The sequence below is a fragment of the Protopterus annectens genome, chromosome 2.part0 (genome assembly GCF_019279795.1).
Source record: "Protopterus annectens isolate FY-2018-M chromosome 2.part0, PAN1.0, whole genome shotgun sequence".
Classification (NCBI taxonomy): Eukaryota; Metazoa; Chordata; order Ceratodontiformes; family Protopteridae; genus Protopterus; species Protopterus annectens.
Window position 1 is genome coordinate 64,467,414 of NC_056728.1, and position 19,059 is coordinate 64,486,472.

Here is a 19,059-nt window from a genome sequence, read left to right on the forward strand (position 1 = left end):
ATTTGTACTCCCCTTTATTTTGAAAATTAGGAAAAAAACTAGCAAATTGATGACCTGGATAATATTAGATTCTGATGCCATCTTCAGTAGAGAAAGATGGATTACTCTGCAGGGACACTATCTTTATGGAATACCATATAAGGGGGGTTTGACAAATAAGGCTTGGATCTCAGAAACCCTCTTTGCTGAGGTGACTACTACCAAAAAGGCAGTCTTCCATGACAGAAACTGCAAATCAACTGTAGCCGTTGGTTCAAAAGGAGGATAAGCCAAGGCCTGCAGCACCAAGATAAGATCCCAAGGGGGGTATGGATCCTTAATCAAAGGCCTAAGGAGAAAGGTACCTTTCAAAAATGCCTTACAGAGGTTAGTCAAAGTCACTGAAGCTAAATTTTCACCTATGTAAAAGTTAGAAATCGCTGCCAATTGCACAGTTACTGTAGAGAAGCTAGCGCCATGATTAAAAATTTCCACCAAAAATTCCAAAATGGCCAAAACTGGTGCAGTGAAAGGATCTAGGTCATGCTGAGAAGCCCAGACCAAGAAATGCTTCCATTTACTTGAATGAAGCTTCCTGGTAGAAGACTTATGAGCCACTACTGAGATCTTCTTAAAGGGAGAAAATAGCCTGGGACTCCTAACCATCACAGGAACTGGAGCAGCCAAGCCGTGAGCTTCAGGCTGACCAAGTCTGGGTGAGGGATGTGTAAACAGATCCAGAACCGGATCTAGCATCTAAGGAGGACACGTTACATGAGACCACAGCGAGGAGAACCAAACATGGTGAAACCAGAATGGGGCAATGAGGATCACCAAGCTTCCCACCCATCGAGCTTTCTGAATGAACTTGGGAATTAGGAGAGGAGGATAAGCATACAATAGTAATATGGAGGGCCAAGCATGAACTAAAGCATCTTTGGGGGACTCCCCCGCAGGGGGGGTTCACAGCAAAATACTTGCTGCACTTCGCACTGGAAGGAGAGGCGAAAAGATTGGAGCAAGGGTGACTCCACTTTAGAAAGATCTTTTCTGGTACTGAAGGATTCAGAGAACACTATAGGGCATCAGAATAAATCTGCTGAGCCTGTCCGCCAATATGTTGGACCTTGCTGGAATGTGCTCTGTCACCAGAAAATGGCCAGTGGAGATTGGCCACTCCCACAATCTCATGCCTTTGCGACAAATGGGATAAGATCTGCCCCCCCCCCATTTGTTGAAGTAGCAGACTACTGACATACTGTCCATCTGTATGGCAACAGTCCCTGGAGGAAGAAAGTAATGGAGAGCTTGGAACACCAGAAACACCGCCCTCATCTCCAGGACGCTGATATGCAGATTGGTCTCCATCCCATGCAATGCACCCCCCCCACCAGAGCAGGGAGGCATCTGTGGTCACCATGATCATGGGGAGGGCGGCCCAAATGGATGACACTGAATGAGGTCTGAGGAATGGGGCCACCAAAGAAGGGAGCCCTTGCAAACGCAGGACAAACAAACAGTATGTGATAAGGGAAGGTCGAGGAGAGACCACTGAATGGCTAAGGTCCAATGTAGAACTCTCATATGAAGACGTGCAGTCAGAACGAGAGTGATAGTGGCCGCCATGGACCCCAACGCCCGAAGAACTGAGCCTGCTGGGGGAGGGCTGACGGAGAATGTAAAGCATATGACGATGCAGAGAAGACAATCTGTCCAGAGGTAGAAACACCCTGCCCTGGGTAGTGTCTAGGCCAGCATCTACGCAGTCCAACAGCACCTGTTCATCTTGATATGGTAGTACATGCCCTGGAGGTCATCCCAGCACATCCAGTCACTGATCTGCAGGAAGGGCAGAATGGACTGAAGGGTGACCATTCGGAATTTCATTAGGCAATCGACAAGTTCAGGTCTGAAAGATCCAGAATGCGTCTTAAGTGCCACATTTTCTTTGGCACTAAAAAGAACTTGTAATAAATGCCTGATCTAGATTGGTCTAGGGGGAGGAGCTGGATGACTCGTTTTGCCAGCAGCCTGGCAAGTTCTACAACTGCCTCCTCCTGCTGACTGGGTGGCACGTCCGGGGGTGTTTGGGGAGAACTGGGGGATAGAGAAACGGAATAGAGTAACCTCTGGATATGATCTGCAGAACCCAATGATCAGTTGTAATTGACTCTCAGGTCATTGGGTGCAGAGAGTCATCCTCCGACTGCCTCCAGAGAAGAACAGTTGGGCAACCCTTCAGGGTTGTTAAAAGGGTCTGTCCGGGAAGGAATCCAGAGACCCTCGGTTCTTCTGACCTCCTCCACCATAAGGGCGGTATCTATCGTATCCCCCTCTGCCTCTGGGGGAAGGCGAATCCTGAGTGTCCTGGGAAGCATCTTGAGACTTCCAGAACAACATCTTCTTAACCTGATGCTGATTCCTAGAGAAGGATCATTGTGGGATAGAGAAGCGTATCCTGACGGCAGACAAAGTCTTCCTGTCCTTCTCGCTCTGGACTAAGATATCACGGACTGACTTTCCAAACAAGGTGGAACCATCACAGGGGGCGTTCGTGAAAGATGCCTTGAAGGGCTCTGAAAAGGCAAAAAGCTGGAGCCAGACATGTCGCCTAATGGCCATGCCTGTTGCAGCCTTAGAGGCACCTTTAGTAGCGTGTGAAAGGAGCATCATGGAAGTATTAGAGATGGAAATGAGGGTTGCCATGTGGGAAGAAAACATCTCCTCCTTGTCTGCCAACATGGACCCTGGGGCATAATCAGCGATCTCTTTAACCAGGTCCATCTTCAGTCTGATTACATGGGCCAAATAATTCAGTGCTTGTAAGACAAATGTGGCTGATGCATTGATCCACTTTCAAAAACGATCCATCGCCTGAGACTCCTGTCTGGAGGATGGACCGAAGAGCTCTCCTATGCCTTTTAGTGGCCACAGCAACCACCATGGCATTGACCGGGGACACTTTAGACCAATGTTGTATATGTGAGGGAACACTGAGAACCTTATCCTGGTGCTTGCGGATAGGCTCAACTATATCCAGTTCCTTCCATGCCCGAGATGAGATAAGATCCAGTAGGGGATGCTCAGGAGGTAAAGCGTCCTGCGCCAAATGCCTCTAGGAATACAGACTCATCTGGGTTGGGCTTCTGCGTAGACACCCACAGCGTTGCCGCAGGATCTTCATGATGTCTCCAAAGAAGACATCCTCCAGGGGTGATCTAGGGGAACCCTCCCCTTCCTCCAGGTCGGTATCATCTGAGAGGGACTCTGGCAGGGAGTCTAAGTGCCTCCCCTTACATATACACTTCCGAGGTAGCTCCTCAAAGGGAAATTCCAGGAAGAACTCGGAAGCCTTGAGGAGTTCCTGTGAGAGAACCTCTGGGGGCAAAGTGGAAACAGGCTGTCCCTGATGAAACAGGATAGCAGACTCTGCTAAGAAAAGCTAAGAAAGGGAGGAGGAAGTTAGAGAGCATTAGGACCAGCGCCTCACTGAGTACCGGCAACTGGCTTAGGAGAAGCTTTGTCGTCGGTTTTGGATCTCGACTGCCTTTCTCTGTCCTTTTCTTTGCGTTTTTTTATGTACTCTGGTAGTTGGATTGCTATCCGACGACATTTCTGGATAGTTAAATCTGTTTCCAAAGTACTTTGATGCAAAAATATACCAACACTTAATAGTGTGTTGGTTAAATCTAGCACAAAACCAACAGCCAGGCACGTTGTGATCAGGGCCTAGGCAAGAAATACAGTATAAGTGGAAATCCTTATGAGGTATTTGCTTCCCACAAGTAATACAAATATTAACTTTTTCTGACATTGGTAGAAAGCAAGAAAAAAGTTTCCCCAATGGGGTACTTAGCTTTAGTGAAGACTTCGGTTCTGAAACTCAAACTTAACTATTTCAGTAGTCAGCCGACCGGCACTTGCAAAATGCTTCTGCTTCGGGCACCGCGCGGCAAGTAAGACTAAAGAAAATGGCATTGGCTGCATGTTTTATACCCCTGACGACTTGACGTCATGGAAGAGGAGACTGCAACCGACGCAGAACCCAAGACTTTGGAATTCAGGCCGGCTGAGGGCAACGTGCCAGCAGATTACCCAAATGTAATGACTGCAACAGCGAAACACGAAGAACATCTGATAGTACATGGAGCCTGCTCTGAAGCATAGGTATTTCCTGCAAGATTCCCTTATTGGAATGTGCAGGTAAGCTTCCTTTAAGTCTAAGGTTGCCATCCATAGCATAGGAAGCAGCTGTTGAGTTGTTAGCATTTTGAATTTTGGGATTACCAAAAAGGTGTTTAGAATAGAGAGGTCCAGGATAGGACGCCAGGAGCTGTCTTTTCTGGGTACCAGGAAAAGTCTCGAGTAAAAACCTTGTCCCCTTTCTTCTGCTGGAACACGTTGAATAGCCCTGATACTTACAAGAGAGAGAACCTGCTGTTGAGCCTCTGCCCACTGATTTGGGGTAGGTCTGGCCAATCGTTTGGGGTTGGTAAGTTGTGGAAGTGGAATCTGTATCCTTGGGAAACTATATTTAAGACCCATTTGTCCTGGGTAACGAGTTCCCAGTTTTTTGCATGCATAGCGATCTTTCACCCTAAGGAAGCAGGCAGTTGAGCAGGGCTTGGAAGGTTTAAGGTTAAGTCATTGTGACATTTTTTCCAAAGGGGGGAGTCCTTCTACTTCCAGCTTTGGTACTGGGAGCCCCCTACTGCTTAGGCCTGTGAGTAACTTGAGACTGTAGCCTAGGTGGTCTGCTGTTCCTGTGTTTGGACTGAGAAGGCCTGGAAGAGACAGGTAAGGACCAATTATTAGAAGGCCAATGCCTACTAAATCTGGGAGGCTGTACTTGCAGGAAATCTTTAACAGTTTGCATAGATTTAGCTTTTCCTTCCATCTTTTAAGGACTACTTCTGCTTTGTTGCCAAACAGGCAGTCTTGTTTTAAGGGAGCATCCAGTAATTTAGCTTTAAGATGATCTGGCAAATTTTGTTCCTCAAGCCAAGCATGCCTTCTAAGAACAGACCCAGTGACAGCAGCCCTGCAAGATGCTTCTAAAGAGTCAAAACCACACTGCAAAGTATGTTTACCAACTTGTTCAGTAGAATGCATTAAATCCTGTAATTCTTTATTTTCAGCACAGTCAGGAATCAACATAATTTTCTGTTTAAGTAGTTCCATAATATGCTGCTGATACTTTAACATATGAAACTGGCAGTTTAAGGCCCTAATGGCCAAAGCAGCAGACATGTATACCTTCTTACCCCATCTGTCCAAGGCCCTGGAATCTCTATCAGAGAGGGTAGGGTTTTTGGCAGTAGTAGCCTTAATGCCTTTAGGTCCTTGGGAGATGGTCTCTGGGTTCACAGTAGGATTCTTGAGGAACTTGTGAGAGTCAGGTACTCTGTAATACCTGTCAGGTTTCCTGGCAGCTGGAGGTAAAGTGTCTGGGGCCAGGCTAGATTCCAAGAAGGTATCATCTACAATGTCCAAGACAGGAGGGAAAGCTAAACGCCTGTGTTGAGGGAGGAGTAAGAATTCCCTAAGCCTCTTTTTGGAGTCAGAGTAATCTTGGCTTTCCCAGCAGAAATGCTCCCTAAGAGTGTGCAAGGTTTCACCAAAAGAAAAATCTTCTGGAGGGGAAGCAGAGGGAATGGAGTCCTCTGCATCAGAATTCTCATAGGTAGATAAGGGCAAATCCTGGTAATCAGAAGAAACAGAAATTTCAGAACCCTGATCAGAAGAATTGGAAGGAAAATCAGTTCTAGGTCTCTTAGAGGGTGAAGGCTGGTTTCCCCTAATTAAAGTAATAAGGTCTTCAGCCATTCTTATAATTTGGTTTTTAGGCATATGGGCCTGACCATGCGGTTTGGATGTTGGTTTTCTAGGCGTGGGTCGAGTTTTAGGCCTTGAAGAAGAAGATGGCGTCGGTTTGAAATGCACGTTAGTAGGCCTGAATACACCCTCAGAAGCTGGTGCCCGCACAGTGGCGCCGGACCCATACAAGGTAGAAGCATCCGCAGGTTCCATGGTCGAAGAAGCATCTCACAGCATACCGGACTCCGAGTGGGTCTCAGTAGAGGCTTGCAAATCTGAAGTAGCGGGTATCAGGGGTTGCGAAAGCGCCTCACTGAGTACCGGCGAACTGATGACTAGCTTAACGGAAGTGTTGTCGGCAGCTTTGGACCTATGCGGTCTGCCTCTGTCTTTATCTTTACGTTTTTTTGGAATGTTGGTAGTCGGATGGCCTATCGAAGCCATTTCTGGACAGTTAAACAGAGTACCAAAATAATTTGCTGCAAAAGTAAACCGACGACATATAGTTTGAGCGTTGAATAAGGCACAAAACCAACGGCGAGGGACGTCGTGGTCTGGGCCTAAGCAAGTAATGTAGTACGAATGAAAATCTTTATGAGGTATTTGCTTTTCACAGGTAATACAATTAACTTTTATTGACATCGGTTTAGAGCAAGAAAAAGGATCCCCAATGGAGTACTTAGCTTTTTTGAAGACTTCGGTTCTGAAACTCGAAAACGAAAATTTCAGGAGTCGGCTGACCGACACTTGCGAACTGCTTCTGCTTCGGGCACCGCGCGGCAAGAAAGACTGATGTAATGGCATCGGCTGCATGTTTTATACCCCTGACAACCTGACGTCATGGAAGAAGAGACAGCAGCCGACGCAGAACCCAAGACTTTGGAATTCAGGCCGGCTGAGGGCAACGTGCCAGCAGATTACCCAAATGTAATGACTGCAACAGTGAAACACGAAGAACATCTGATAGTACATGGAGCCTGCTCTGAAGCATAGGTATTTCCTGCAAGATTCCCTTATTGGAATGTGCAGGTAAGCTTCCTTTAAGTCTAAGGTTGCCATCCAGGCATCTTTGCCTAGCATAGGAAGCAGCTGTTGAGTTGTTAGCATTTTGAATTTTGGGATTACGAAAAAGGTGTTTACAATAGAGAGGTCCAGGATAGGACGCCAGGAGCTGTCTTTTCTGGGTACCAGGAAAAGTCTCGAGTAAAAACCTTGTCCCCTTTCTTCTGCTGGAACACGTTGAATAGCCCTGATACTTACAAGAGAGAGAACCTGCTGTTGAGCCTCTGCCCACTGATTTGGGGTAGGTCTGGCCAACCGTTTGGGGTTGGTAAGTTGTGGAAGTGGAATCTGTATCCTTGGGAAACTATATTTAAGACCCATTTGTCCTGGGTAACGAGTTCCCAGTTTTTTGCATGCATAGCGATCTTTCACCCTAAGGAAGCAGGCAGTTGAGCAGGGCTTGGAAGGTTTAAGGTTAAGTCATTGTGACATTTTTTCCAAAGGGGGGAGTCCTTCTACTTCCAGCTTTGGTACTGGGAGCCCCCTACTGCTTAGGCCTGTGAGTAACTTGAGACTGTAGCCTAGGTGGTCTGCTGTTCCTGTGTTTGGACTGAGAAGGCCTGGAAGAGACAGGTAAGGACCAATTATTAGAAGGCCAATGCCTACTAAATCTGGGAGGCTGTACTTGCAGGAAATCTTTAACAGTTTGCATAGATTTAGCTTTTCCTTCCATCTTTTTAAGGACTACTTCTGCTTTGTTGCCAAACAGGCAGTCTTGTTTTAAGGGAGCATCCAGTAATTTAGCTTTAAGATGATCTGGCAAATTTTGTTCCTCAAGCCAAGCATGTCTTCTAAGAACAGACCCAGTGACAGCAGCCCTGCAAGATGCTTCTAAAGAGTCAAAACCACACTGCAAAGTATGTTTACCAACTTGTTCAGTAGAAGGCATTAAATCCTGTAATTCTTTATTTTCAGCACAGTCAGGAATCAACATCATTTTCTGTTTAAGTAGTTCCATAATATGCTGCTGATACTTTAACATATGAAACTGGCAGTTTACGGCCCTAATGGCCAAAGCAGCAGACATGTATACCTTCTTACCCCATCTGTCCAAGGCCCTGGAATCTCTATCAGAGAGGGTAGGGTTTTTGGCAGTAGTAGCCTTAATGCCTTTAGGTCCTTGGGAGATGGTCTCTGGGTTCACAGTAGGATTCTTGAGGAACTTGTGAGTCAGGTACTCTGTAATACCTGTCAGGTTTCCTGGCAGCTGGAGGTAAAGTGTCTGGGGCCAGGCTAGATTCCAAGAAGGTATCATCTACAATGTCCAAGACAGGAGGGAAAGCTAAACGCCTGTGTTGAGGGAGGAGTAAGAATTCCCTAAGCCTCTTTTTGGAGTCAGAGTAATCTTGGCTTTCCCAGCAGAAATGCTCCCTAAGAGTGTGCAAGGTTTCACCAAAAGAAAAATCTTCTGGAGGGGAAGCAGAGGGAATGGAGTCCTCTGCATCAGAATTCTCATAGGTAGATAAGGGCAAATCCTGGTAATCAGAAGAAACAGAAATTTCAGAATCCTGATCAGAAGAATTGGAAGGAAAATCAGTTCTAGGTCTCTTAGAGGGTGAAGGCTGGTTTCCCCTAATTAAAGTAATAAGGTCTTCAGCCATTCTTATAATTTGGTTTTTAGGCATATGGGCCTGACCATGCGGTTTGGATGTTGGTTTTCTAGGCGTGGGTCGAGTTTTAGGCCTTGAAGAAGAAGATGGCGTCGGTTTGAAATGCACGTTAGTAGGCCTGAATACACCCTCAGAAGCTGGTGCCCGCACAGTGGCGCCGGACCCATACAAGGTAGAAGCATCCGCAGGTTCCATGGTCGAAGAAGCATCTCACAGCATACCGGACTCCGAGTGGGTCTCAGTAGAGGCTTGCAAATCTGAAGTAGCGGGTATCAGGGGTTGCGAAAGCGCCTCACTGAGTACCGGCGAACTGATGACTAGCTTAACGGAAGTGTTGTCGGCAGCTTTGGACCTATGCGGTCTGCCTCTGTCTTTATCTTTACGTTTTTTTGGAATGTTGGTAGTCGGATGGCCTATCAAAGCCATTTCTGGGCAGTTAAACAGAGTACCAAAATAATTTGCTGCAAAAGTAAACCGACGACATATAGTTTGAGCGTTGAATAAGGCACAAAACCAACGGCGAGGGACGTCGAGGTCTGGGCCTAAGCAAGTAATGTAGTACGAATGAAAATCTTTATGAGGTATTTGCTTTTCACAGGTAATACAATTAACTTTTATTGACATCGGTTTAGAGCAAGAAAAAGGATCCCCAATGGAGTACTTAGCTTTTTTGAAGACTTCGGTTCTGAAACTCGAAAACGAAAATTTCAGGAGTCGGCTGACCGACACTTGCGAACTGCTTCTGCTTCGGGCACCGTGCAGCAAGAAAGACTGATGTAATGGCATCGGCTGCATGTTTTATACCCCCTGACAACCTGACGTCATGGAAGAAGAGACAGCAGCCGACGCAGGGATCTAAGACTTTGATATTTAGGCCGGCTGAGAGCTACCTGCAGGCAGACAACCCAAATATAATGACTACAACAGTGAAACACAAAGAACATCTAAAACACTCTAAATTAACCAGTGTTATCATCAAAGCTGAGGGCAACTATATCAAAAATCCATCATCAATGTTGAAGACTTCATCAACATGAAAAGGTTTAGTGTCAATCAGCAACCCAACTCCAACACAGCAGTCGATGTTAAAAAGCGCAAGCTTACACTACCAGGAATAAAACAAGCATACTGTTCTGGATTTAAAAAAAAGGTTACCTTTCAGAGGGAACCTTTGAATTCAGCTGAGAAAGAATTTTTCCCAAACTCATACCTTTAAGGCAGATGCAACACAGGGATCAGTACTGTTGACCAGTATTTTCATTCAACAATTACAGAACCTCTGCAATCACACTTCATGCAAATTGTCTGCTAATAATAAAATGCGGCTAAACAGCTGAAAGAATACAAAAACAGTTGGAAGCAGACTTTACTAAAGCTCTGCAACTGCCTGAAAATAAATTCAATTTACCAAAAAATACTCCTGTGGTTTTCAGTTTCAAGCCAAAACAGAGAAAATGTAACACTCACAAAAGACCCAAAACAAAACAAAATTACATAGGCAATCCTGTAAAGGTTCCTATGGGTAATGACAAAACCATATCTGATTTAAATCAAATCACGAAGTTGATAAAACAAACTACCATGCAGTTTAAAGCTCGTCACTCTGTGTCTAACCACCTACCTCCACAGCCCAGATGGGCATTTGCAATTACCTGAATATGGGCTCCTAATCAGAGCACCCAGTTCAGATACAGCACTGAACTACTACAAACAGACCTCAAGAAAATCTGCACACACGTCTTGCTCTCACCCAGAGCTGAGCCGTATCTAGTGCTGAGATGGGCAGGCTGTCAGCCACTATCTAAACCACACTCCAAACTTTAACCATAGTCTATAAACAGTTGCGCAGTCACTATTACACTAAACTGCCAAAAAAAATTAAAATAAAAACAAATAAATACTACCTGTCAGACACACATCATACAATTTGTAATTAAGTTTGAAAACCTGTATTCTGCTCTGGTGGGGTACAGAGATAATACAATGAATATGGGCCAGATATCCAGAGTTCAATCATCAACTTGGGAGCTAAAGGTGCAATCAGGGGAGGATGGAAATGCCCTATTTCTATGTGGGGGAGGGGGTAGTAGTCCCCACCTGTCTTGACTGTGACCAATTCAAATGGAAGTAGTGGATTTATAGACAGCAGGTACCCAGTGGAGAAAAGGACATGGACTGTGGCCATCCAGGCCAGTAACACTAGCCCTTGCCACCACATGAGAAAGAAACCATACAAATATTGTAGACAGGCATAGATGGCCCCTGTAATGAAACATGTGCTCAATTCACCACAGGGGGTGGAGTCGGGCTACAGAAAAGAGTTACCAGGATACCAGCATGGGTGCAAGCAACCTTCATTGTTGCCTGCATGATGACTCAGATGAATAGGAATGCACCCCCCTAGAAACGTGATAGTTCAGAAATGCAAAAGCTACTCTCATATGTATGTTCCGGGTGGGCTGGCCGAGGGCTACCACAGCAGGGATAACCCACAGATGATGACTGCAACAGTGAAATACGAAGAACATCCATTGTTTGCATTTTTCCCCCTGCTGATCATCAGACAACTCCCCTCCCTTTGTTTCCCATACACTGTAGGAAAGCCAACTGAGAGGGGCAGAGGTTTTTCAATTCTTTTTCTTTTTGTAGCCTTACCCCCACTACACATGACAAGTAATACACACATGGTTCAGTGTGGAAGAATGCACCCCTACCCCACCATGAGGCCAGCTAGCAAACCTGCATCAATCCACTCCTCTCCCACATGCAGCTAACTCATCTTCAGTCACCTGGGACATAGACAGGGCTTTATCTATCTATGCCTGTCATGTGTAGTTTACTTTATGTGACTCCCATTGTTTAATGCAATTTGACCTGCAGGTTACACCTCCAGTAAAACTACCTTACACATTTATTTAAATTTATTTTTAACCATCCACAGTTGAATGTACTGGCCCTCATGTGGTCTGTGAGCCATGTTGAGTATATCATTCCTGACCAAATATGTGGCATAACCATCAAGCAGCTCTCAACTTATTCCTTATTATTACGATGACACCCAGGCACCCCTAATACCTTGCTTTGGGTCAGGATTAAGACAGCGGCAATGTGAAAAGGCAAACTGGAAGATGTCATGTTCTAATCCATCAAACATTAATAACTACATGGTAGGAGCAACTCAACTGCCTTGTTTTTACCTGAAAGAGCAGTAGCTATTACTCAACACCTCATCTCGGGTGGGCAAGTTAATGAGTGTCATGGAAAGAAGTTCAACAAATGAACCTCATTTCTGTTTTCTATATCTACAATCTCATCTTTTTGGGCATCATTTAAACCTCGTTACCACAGCTGAGAATGGACACAGAATCTGAAGAGCAAATTGAAAGCTGTATCCCAAGACTTGGTTGTCACTTCTCTTCCATAATCTAATACAATGCCTGCAATTCTGCCACAAATACGCTCACCTGCTCATCAAATGGCTGAAAACCTCTACTCTCAAACATGACAAAGACACCAAGATATCTGAACTGCTTCACCTGAGGTAGCTGCTCTCTTCTCACCTGCACACAGTAATCCATTCTGGCTGTGAATTGTGACCTCTGATCTAGACGCAAGTTTCTTCCCAACCTCTTGACACTTGGCAGTATACAGCTCAATACATACTAGAGATCAAAGTCACTTAGGGATACCATTGTATACATACAAATATGCAGACCTCCCAGTCCCATTCCAAGTACTTGTCAAACTTGTTTCTTAATTCCTGTCTATGGAAATCACAAAACAACATTCTCAGTAATCTCCTGTGCCCACCTGAATTTATTCAATGGAACATTAGTACTACATTCACACAGCTGTTGCTCTGCAAACATGGGAAACAAATGCCATGCAGCAGTAACTCCGGGACACTGTACTGTTTTAGGCCAGTCGACAAGAGATTCCTGGTTACAGAGTGGACCTTGAAAAGGTAAATGACTAACTGCATGTACACTATACTGTCATGCTCCTACAATCCCTATGATAACCAAAGATGAAGACTGACCTGCAACAAAAAAATAGAAACTAAACTGCTCTTCCTGAATCGGGCTCAACTACTGGATAATACTCCTTTCCTTAAACCTGGCAGACTGCTTCTCAAGCCAGTTACAGAATAGAACACAACCTCTTATAGTCTCCCTTACTTACCAAAATATGTCCCTCATTAGTCAGCTTCCATATCTAAAGTCCCTGTTATTGACACACTCCTCATTTCTGAAAAAAAAAACACTCAGTTTATTCTTTACACCAAGAATACAGAGGGTTTTGTCAAACCTGTTACCACTTACAACAGATCAAATATGAAACTGACTTCTTAGAATGATGACAATATTCTATTCAATCCTTAACCATGTCTCCTCTTCTTGTCAGTTCAAAACTTATGAAAGCATTTAAAAGATACCATGGCAGCGCAAAACCAAATGTTCACCATTTACCTACTCACAAATTAATGGTAATTCGTGTATATATAACTAAGTAGCAAAGTAAACCAAACTCATTTCATTTTCAATGTTTTTTTCTGTAAATAATTCATTTTTTTCCTGTTACTCAGACAAAATGCGCAAACAGCTGCCTGTGATGACCCCCTGTAAAAGATTTTTATAGCTTTGTTTTAAGACAGAAGGTCAATTGCATACAACAGACTTGGGAAGCTACTCAAGGACAGCAAAAGAAAAGAACTTAAACATGTCAAAGAAATTAAATATAAGGCACACATTTAGAAATTTGCAACAAACAAAGAGAAAATTTAGACTTATGATGGCAACTGTTAAAAACAGTCTCCCTCTCTTCAGAGACAAGTAGCATGGCATTGCTTTTCATATAGAACAAGCAGCACTGGAACAGGTAAAATGTTACCTGAACACCATCAGGAGAGGACTTCAGGAATGCAGTACTCCTCAAGTTACTAAGAGTGTAAACCAATGGGAATTGAGACTCGTACCTTCAGTACATCAAGCTAAGATGTACATGCGAGATAGTAAGCCACTGAAATTGTTGAACTAGTACAGACAAAACACTGTAAATGCCACAACTACCATACCAATACCTGTTATCAATAAGAAACTTGCACCTTCAGAACATCAACCTAAAATGTGCATGCCAGACACTAAGCCATGAAAAAGGTGGTGAAGCAGTACCAACAAACCACTGTAAATACCACAGCTGTGTTATGAGTACTTTTAGAGATTAGAGGGTGCACTGTTGGCCACTGTTTCAACATTGCATTAAAATACCAATTACCTAGGTCTAATCAGTTTGTTTATGCGATACAGGGTTATACAAACCTATAAAAAGTCTATTTCAAGAGTAATAAACTTGTCAAGAAAAAAAAAACAAAGCTTGCAAAGTACACACAGAAGTTTCAAATACTTGTCTGTAACACTTAATACAAATTAATCTTACTATGATAACTCATAACATTTCCTTTTTGCATACCATTATGCGTATGCACACATACATATATGTGCAACAAGGGTCTATATTATAAGAACGAACACTTAAAATGTTGAGCACCAGTTTGTTGACACCTTTTAAGCGAATGCTGTTATAAGCGAAAGCTTTAAAGATCTAAAAGGTTAAGTTCGAAATGTCATAGTTGGCCAATGCACGCAAATGTAGCAGTGAAATAAAGATGTGTACATTATGAATTATGCATGTTTACCTTAATTTTAGTGCGATCTCGGAGTTGGTATATATAATTAGGAGGGGGTGTAGGGGGGCACAGACCCCCTTCAAAAATTAGAGAAAAATTAGTGTGTGTGTGTTAACTGGTCTGTGTTTCAGGAAAGTTCCGTTTTGTTCAAGTGTAATTTTGGAGACTTACTGTTGGCAAGTGGTATGGTTACTTCATTTACTTTACAAACAGGAAGGATTGTAGCATACATTTAGGGTGTTCGTTACAAGTGAAATTTACTGTGTTTGCAGTTCATGTTCAATGCAGCAGTGGAGGATTGGTGTTGGACAACTAATATATTTTGAGTATGTTGGTTTCAACTTTGTCAGCTTTTGCTTATAACAGCGTTCGCTTTAAACGTGTCTATAAAGATGTGTTCGACATTTTAAGTGTTCCTTCTTATAATACAGATGCGTGCAACAAGACACAATATACATAAACTGCAATAATACTGTAAATACTAGTATGTTATATTAAGTAATATAAAATGTGACACATGCAAGCATACTGCATCAAACTACGAAAAAAAAGGTGGCACTACTTCCAGTTCCTGAAAACAGAGTGTAGTGCTTACTTGTTTCTCTTGACTTGGACTGCTCTGGCTTTCAGACGGGCAATATTAATTTTTTCAGTAAGTTCCTCAACAGTTTCAATGTCTACATGCTCATCATCATCCTCATCTTCATCAATGGAATCTGACTCATCCTGCAACAGAAAAAAGAAAATTGCAGTCGAGTTTGAAAATTCTGCTCTTGCAGAAAGAAATTTTCATGACACACCATAAAATACCCTGTGCGTTACGGTTAGAAGAGTAATGAAGTCAGCTCTTTATAATCAAAAAATAAGTGGAAAAACCTGTTTTGCCAAGCAACTCTGAACAAGCAATGGCTACAGTAATCATCAAATGAGGGATAATGGCCAAAGCGCACCCCTGGTGTAAAGAACTTAAGCTCACAATCATCCTGATATGCGGAGTGAATACCTGGATGACACCTATGTCATAAGAGAAGGATCTTCAAATGATTAGGATCATTCTGTGTCACACATAACCACATTTCATCTGAATTTTTGTTCAGAAGCTGACAGGAGTACGGCAGATATATCTTTTTTTTTTCTTTTTTTTTTTCTCTTACATTTTGGTGAAGGTTGGAAAAGGTGGGCCTTTGTCAACTGACTAACCTGTTCAGAAATTCTCTAATAATAAATGAAATGTATTCATTTACTGTAACGAACACAGACTGGTTGTTATGTCATTATCCCTACAAGAACTAGTATCATCATGACTTAGCCAAGCATCTTCACCTTACCCGACTCAAACTGCCAACACCGACAACCTGCAAAGCCGAAGCCAAAAATGTATTAATACCCAAACTGGAACACTGACTTTTTTAACTGCATTCCACTCTAGTACAAAACCTCAAACAATACAAAAAGCAATCAACCAAATATATAGATGTGTTCTTCCCAATGATAACAAACACGAATGCCACCGGTTAGGACACTGAAAACAGCTACCAGTCAGTGAAAGGGCAACTTTTCCTTTTTCCATCTAATTTTTAAAATTCTCAATCAAGGATAATTATGCACTACTGAGTTCAAACTACAAATCAGATGACAAAGTTATGAGATTATGGTGATAATGCCATACCCCTAAATTAGGCTCCAATTAAAAACAACTACTGGTGAACGAGCTTTGGGCATCCACGGTGGTGCACTAGTTAGTGTTGCCGCCTCACAGCAAGAGGTTCTCCAGTTCGATTCTTGGCTGCGGTGCCTTCTGTGTTTAGTCTGTATGTCCTCCCTGTGGTCGGATGGGTTTCCTCCCACATTCCAGAGAGAAAGCAGGTGGACTGGACACACTAAATTGGCCCAGTGTGTGTGTGTGTGTGTGTGTGTGTGTGTGTGTGTGTGTGTGTGTGTGTGTGTGTGTGTGTGTGTGTGTGTGTGTGTGTGTGTGTGCCTTTGGTGGGAAGGTCGGGTGCTGGGCTGGCAACTTCACACCATAAACTCCACTACCAATTATTCTGTGGACTGTTGTTCCACTGTGATGACCCATAATGGGAAAAGCCGAAAGGAGAAGACGACTGAGCCTTGTCTAAATTGGTCCCAGCAATAGGGATTTATCTGCATCTGAGTAGACAAGGTACACTAGGCAGTTTCTAAAACATGAGAGCTTTTTAAAAATAGCATCATGCTCTAGTTACAAAGGAAAAAGTGCAATCTCAGTATACATTACACATAGGAAACTAAGTCCCTCCTATACAAAGGAACATATGACCATGGGGACTATAAGATGACTAGCCACATGCACTGTTAAGCAGACATACTTAAAAGTCCTTTGCCATCCTTTTCAAGAACTTAGTAGTGCTCACCTCCCAAAATGAACAGGGCACTATATGAAACCCTGTTGTAAATTTGTGTCTATCCATCCAGTCATCAATACTAGCCTTAAAGGTAGCCAAAGTAGTACTCTGTTTAACCTATAGTGCAACTTACTCCATAGGCTAGGGATATGCTAAGTTAGGAACATCTCTCTCACAATAGTCTTGTATACTTGTTGGTGTGGATTTAAGTTTTTAGTGTGGGTGTCTGGACAGCCACTGTTTTTGTGAAAAACATAAGGGGTCAAATAGCCCATCTCTTTCTCGGCTCAAAAAGAGGACACAGGTAATCTTGCAGCAATCAGTAGGCTAGGCTATTGGATATAAGGAGAACCATGTTAATCTAGCTGAATAATGTAAGACCTTTAACAGTCTTGGTTAGAAATCTTCATGGCCTTTCTAATCGAGTGATATGCTTGGATTTGTACATACCAAAGTGGACGTGTATTCAATGATGAATTTGATAATGAGAGAGTACAGTTGCAGAATAACTACTCAGAATCTTGAAGATAATCCCTTGGAAATTAACTGGGCTAGATAGATCCCTGTATTAGTTACAAGTTTGCCATTCTCCCTCCATCTTCTATCTGTCCTCAATGTGCTGAAGATGGAAGAATGATTACGACCTAATGCTCCTCAAACCTAAAGAAAATGCCTGCGGTGGCTATAGAGTACAACCTGAGCTATAGATTTAACTCACCTGGATTTGTTTCAAACAAAATTAAATATTTCTTGCATTTTACCCTGAAAGAACAAAGTCTAGTAGAAAAGATTCACTGCTTTTTGTAACTTTGTTTAAAAACAGGCAGGTGCAGATTCTCCAAACTGACCTTATCTAAGTGGCTTTCTCAGAGTACTGAGTTTTACCAGCAAAAAGTACAGGTGTGTAAAATCTTAACAACCAAAGATGTCCTTTTCTTCACTGCTGTAGTATTCTTTACTAAATGGATTTCCTGCCAACGGTGGTCCATACTCTTGCAATATATACCAAAGACTTAGGTTGTTATAGATGTATGTCACACACATGCTCCCCACTCAAGGCGTAGGGCATAAAGGTGATGTATGGAAGTACATAACTCAGAATTAAAAAGCCCCAGGAGGAACAACAGCCCTAGGAAGGAAGAGGAACATGTGCATCCACAAGAAGAAAAAGGAAAATAGTACAGTTTGGCATAATGGCTAAGGTGTTTACCTTACAAGCACAAGGTGCAGGGTTCGATTCCTACATGGGGTAATTGTGCTAGGCTTAAAATGGTCCACAAGAGCAGCTAGCCTAGTACTTATCTATGAACCTATGAAAGTGAAGGAGGGAGGGAGTGAATAATGCATCAGTGAAGAGAAGAACATCTACTGTTATGGTAAGATTTTACACAACTGTATTGTGGCCTTCCATATCACTGTTGCAGTATTCTTGACTAAAGGAAGAGTTCAAAAGTTCAAGACAAAATTAAGGAGGAAAAAGGCCCAAAACAGCCCTCAAGAAAGACAAGCAGGATAGCTCTGGCAAAGTCAGCTGTTGTTCTGGAAACAACATCCAATTTGTAACATTTACTAAAGGTATGGAAAGAGTTCTAAATAGCAACATCAAAGATGAAAATGGTATCCAATCCTTTGAGAAAAAAAAAATCCCCAAAGAAGCCACAGCCCGGGTAGAATGTGATTTTAAAGAAGCAGAAAGATGTTTCCCATGAAAGGGGTAACAAAAGGAAATGGTCCTAGGGAGAGAACCATGAAGAAATGATTTGCTTAGAAACAGCCAAACCCAGAGATCTGGGATGAAAAGAAACAAAAGGCTGCTCAGGCTTGTGAATGGCCTTAGTCTTATCCACATATCTGTGCTGCCTATGCAAAATTTAAGGTGTGAAGAACCTTCTCACTAGCACAATGCAGAGCAGGAAAATTGAGGGCAAACTAATAGACTGATAAACAGAAAATTCATTAACCTTCTTGGGCATAAATGGAGGATTACTATGAAGTGATGCAATGTCCCTATGAACGAATAAAAAAGGAGGAACAACCATAAAAGCCCAGAGTTCAGATGCTCTCTTAGCGGAAGAAAGGGCCAAAAGAACAGTCTTCCATGTACAATGCTGTTAAAAAAGCTGAAGCTGCAGGCTCAAAAGGAGCCTGGGTCAATTTTTCAAAAACAAAATTAAGGTCCCAGGAAGACAAAATAGACTTCTTGGGAGGTCTGATAAGAAGGACACCTTTAAGAAATTGTTTGACCTCAAACTTAGGGAGGAGTTAATGGAAGACTAGCAAAAATAGCTGAAAGGTGAACTTCAAATGAAGAATACGCCAACTCAGCAAGAAGCAATTCACAAAAATAAGAGAGAACCAGAGGAGGGATCTACACAGAAAGTGGATCCTGGTCATAAGTAAGGCACCAAACAGAAAATCTCTTCCATTTGGATACAGAGTATTTCCTAGCCTCCTGCAGAACCAGAAGTATGTCCTCAGGAAAAAAAGGTGCCTAAAAGGAATAAAAATCCTACTACCCACA

At 42.9% G+C, this 19,059-nt stretch overlaps 1 protein-coding gene across 1 annotated transcript in view; it reads right to left on the reverse strand.

The window, feature by feature from the left end:
• Positions 1–19,059, reverse strand: part of MGA (MAX dimerization protein MGA) — a 2,673,741-nt gene that overhangs the window by 554,402 nt on the left and 2,100,280 nt on the right. Inside the window, exon 17 of the mRNA XM_044060555.1 lies at positions 14,750–14,880. Within this exon, the coding sequence (XP_043916490.1) occupies positions 14,750–14,880 (131 nt within the window). The remainder of the gene's footprint in view (positions 1–14,749; positions 14,881–19,059) is intronic.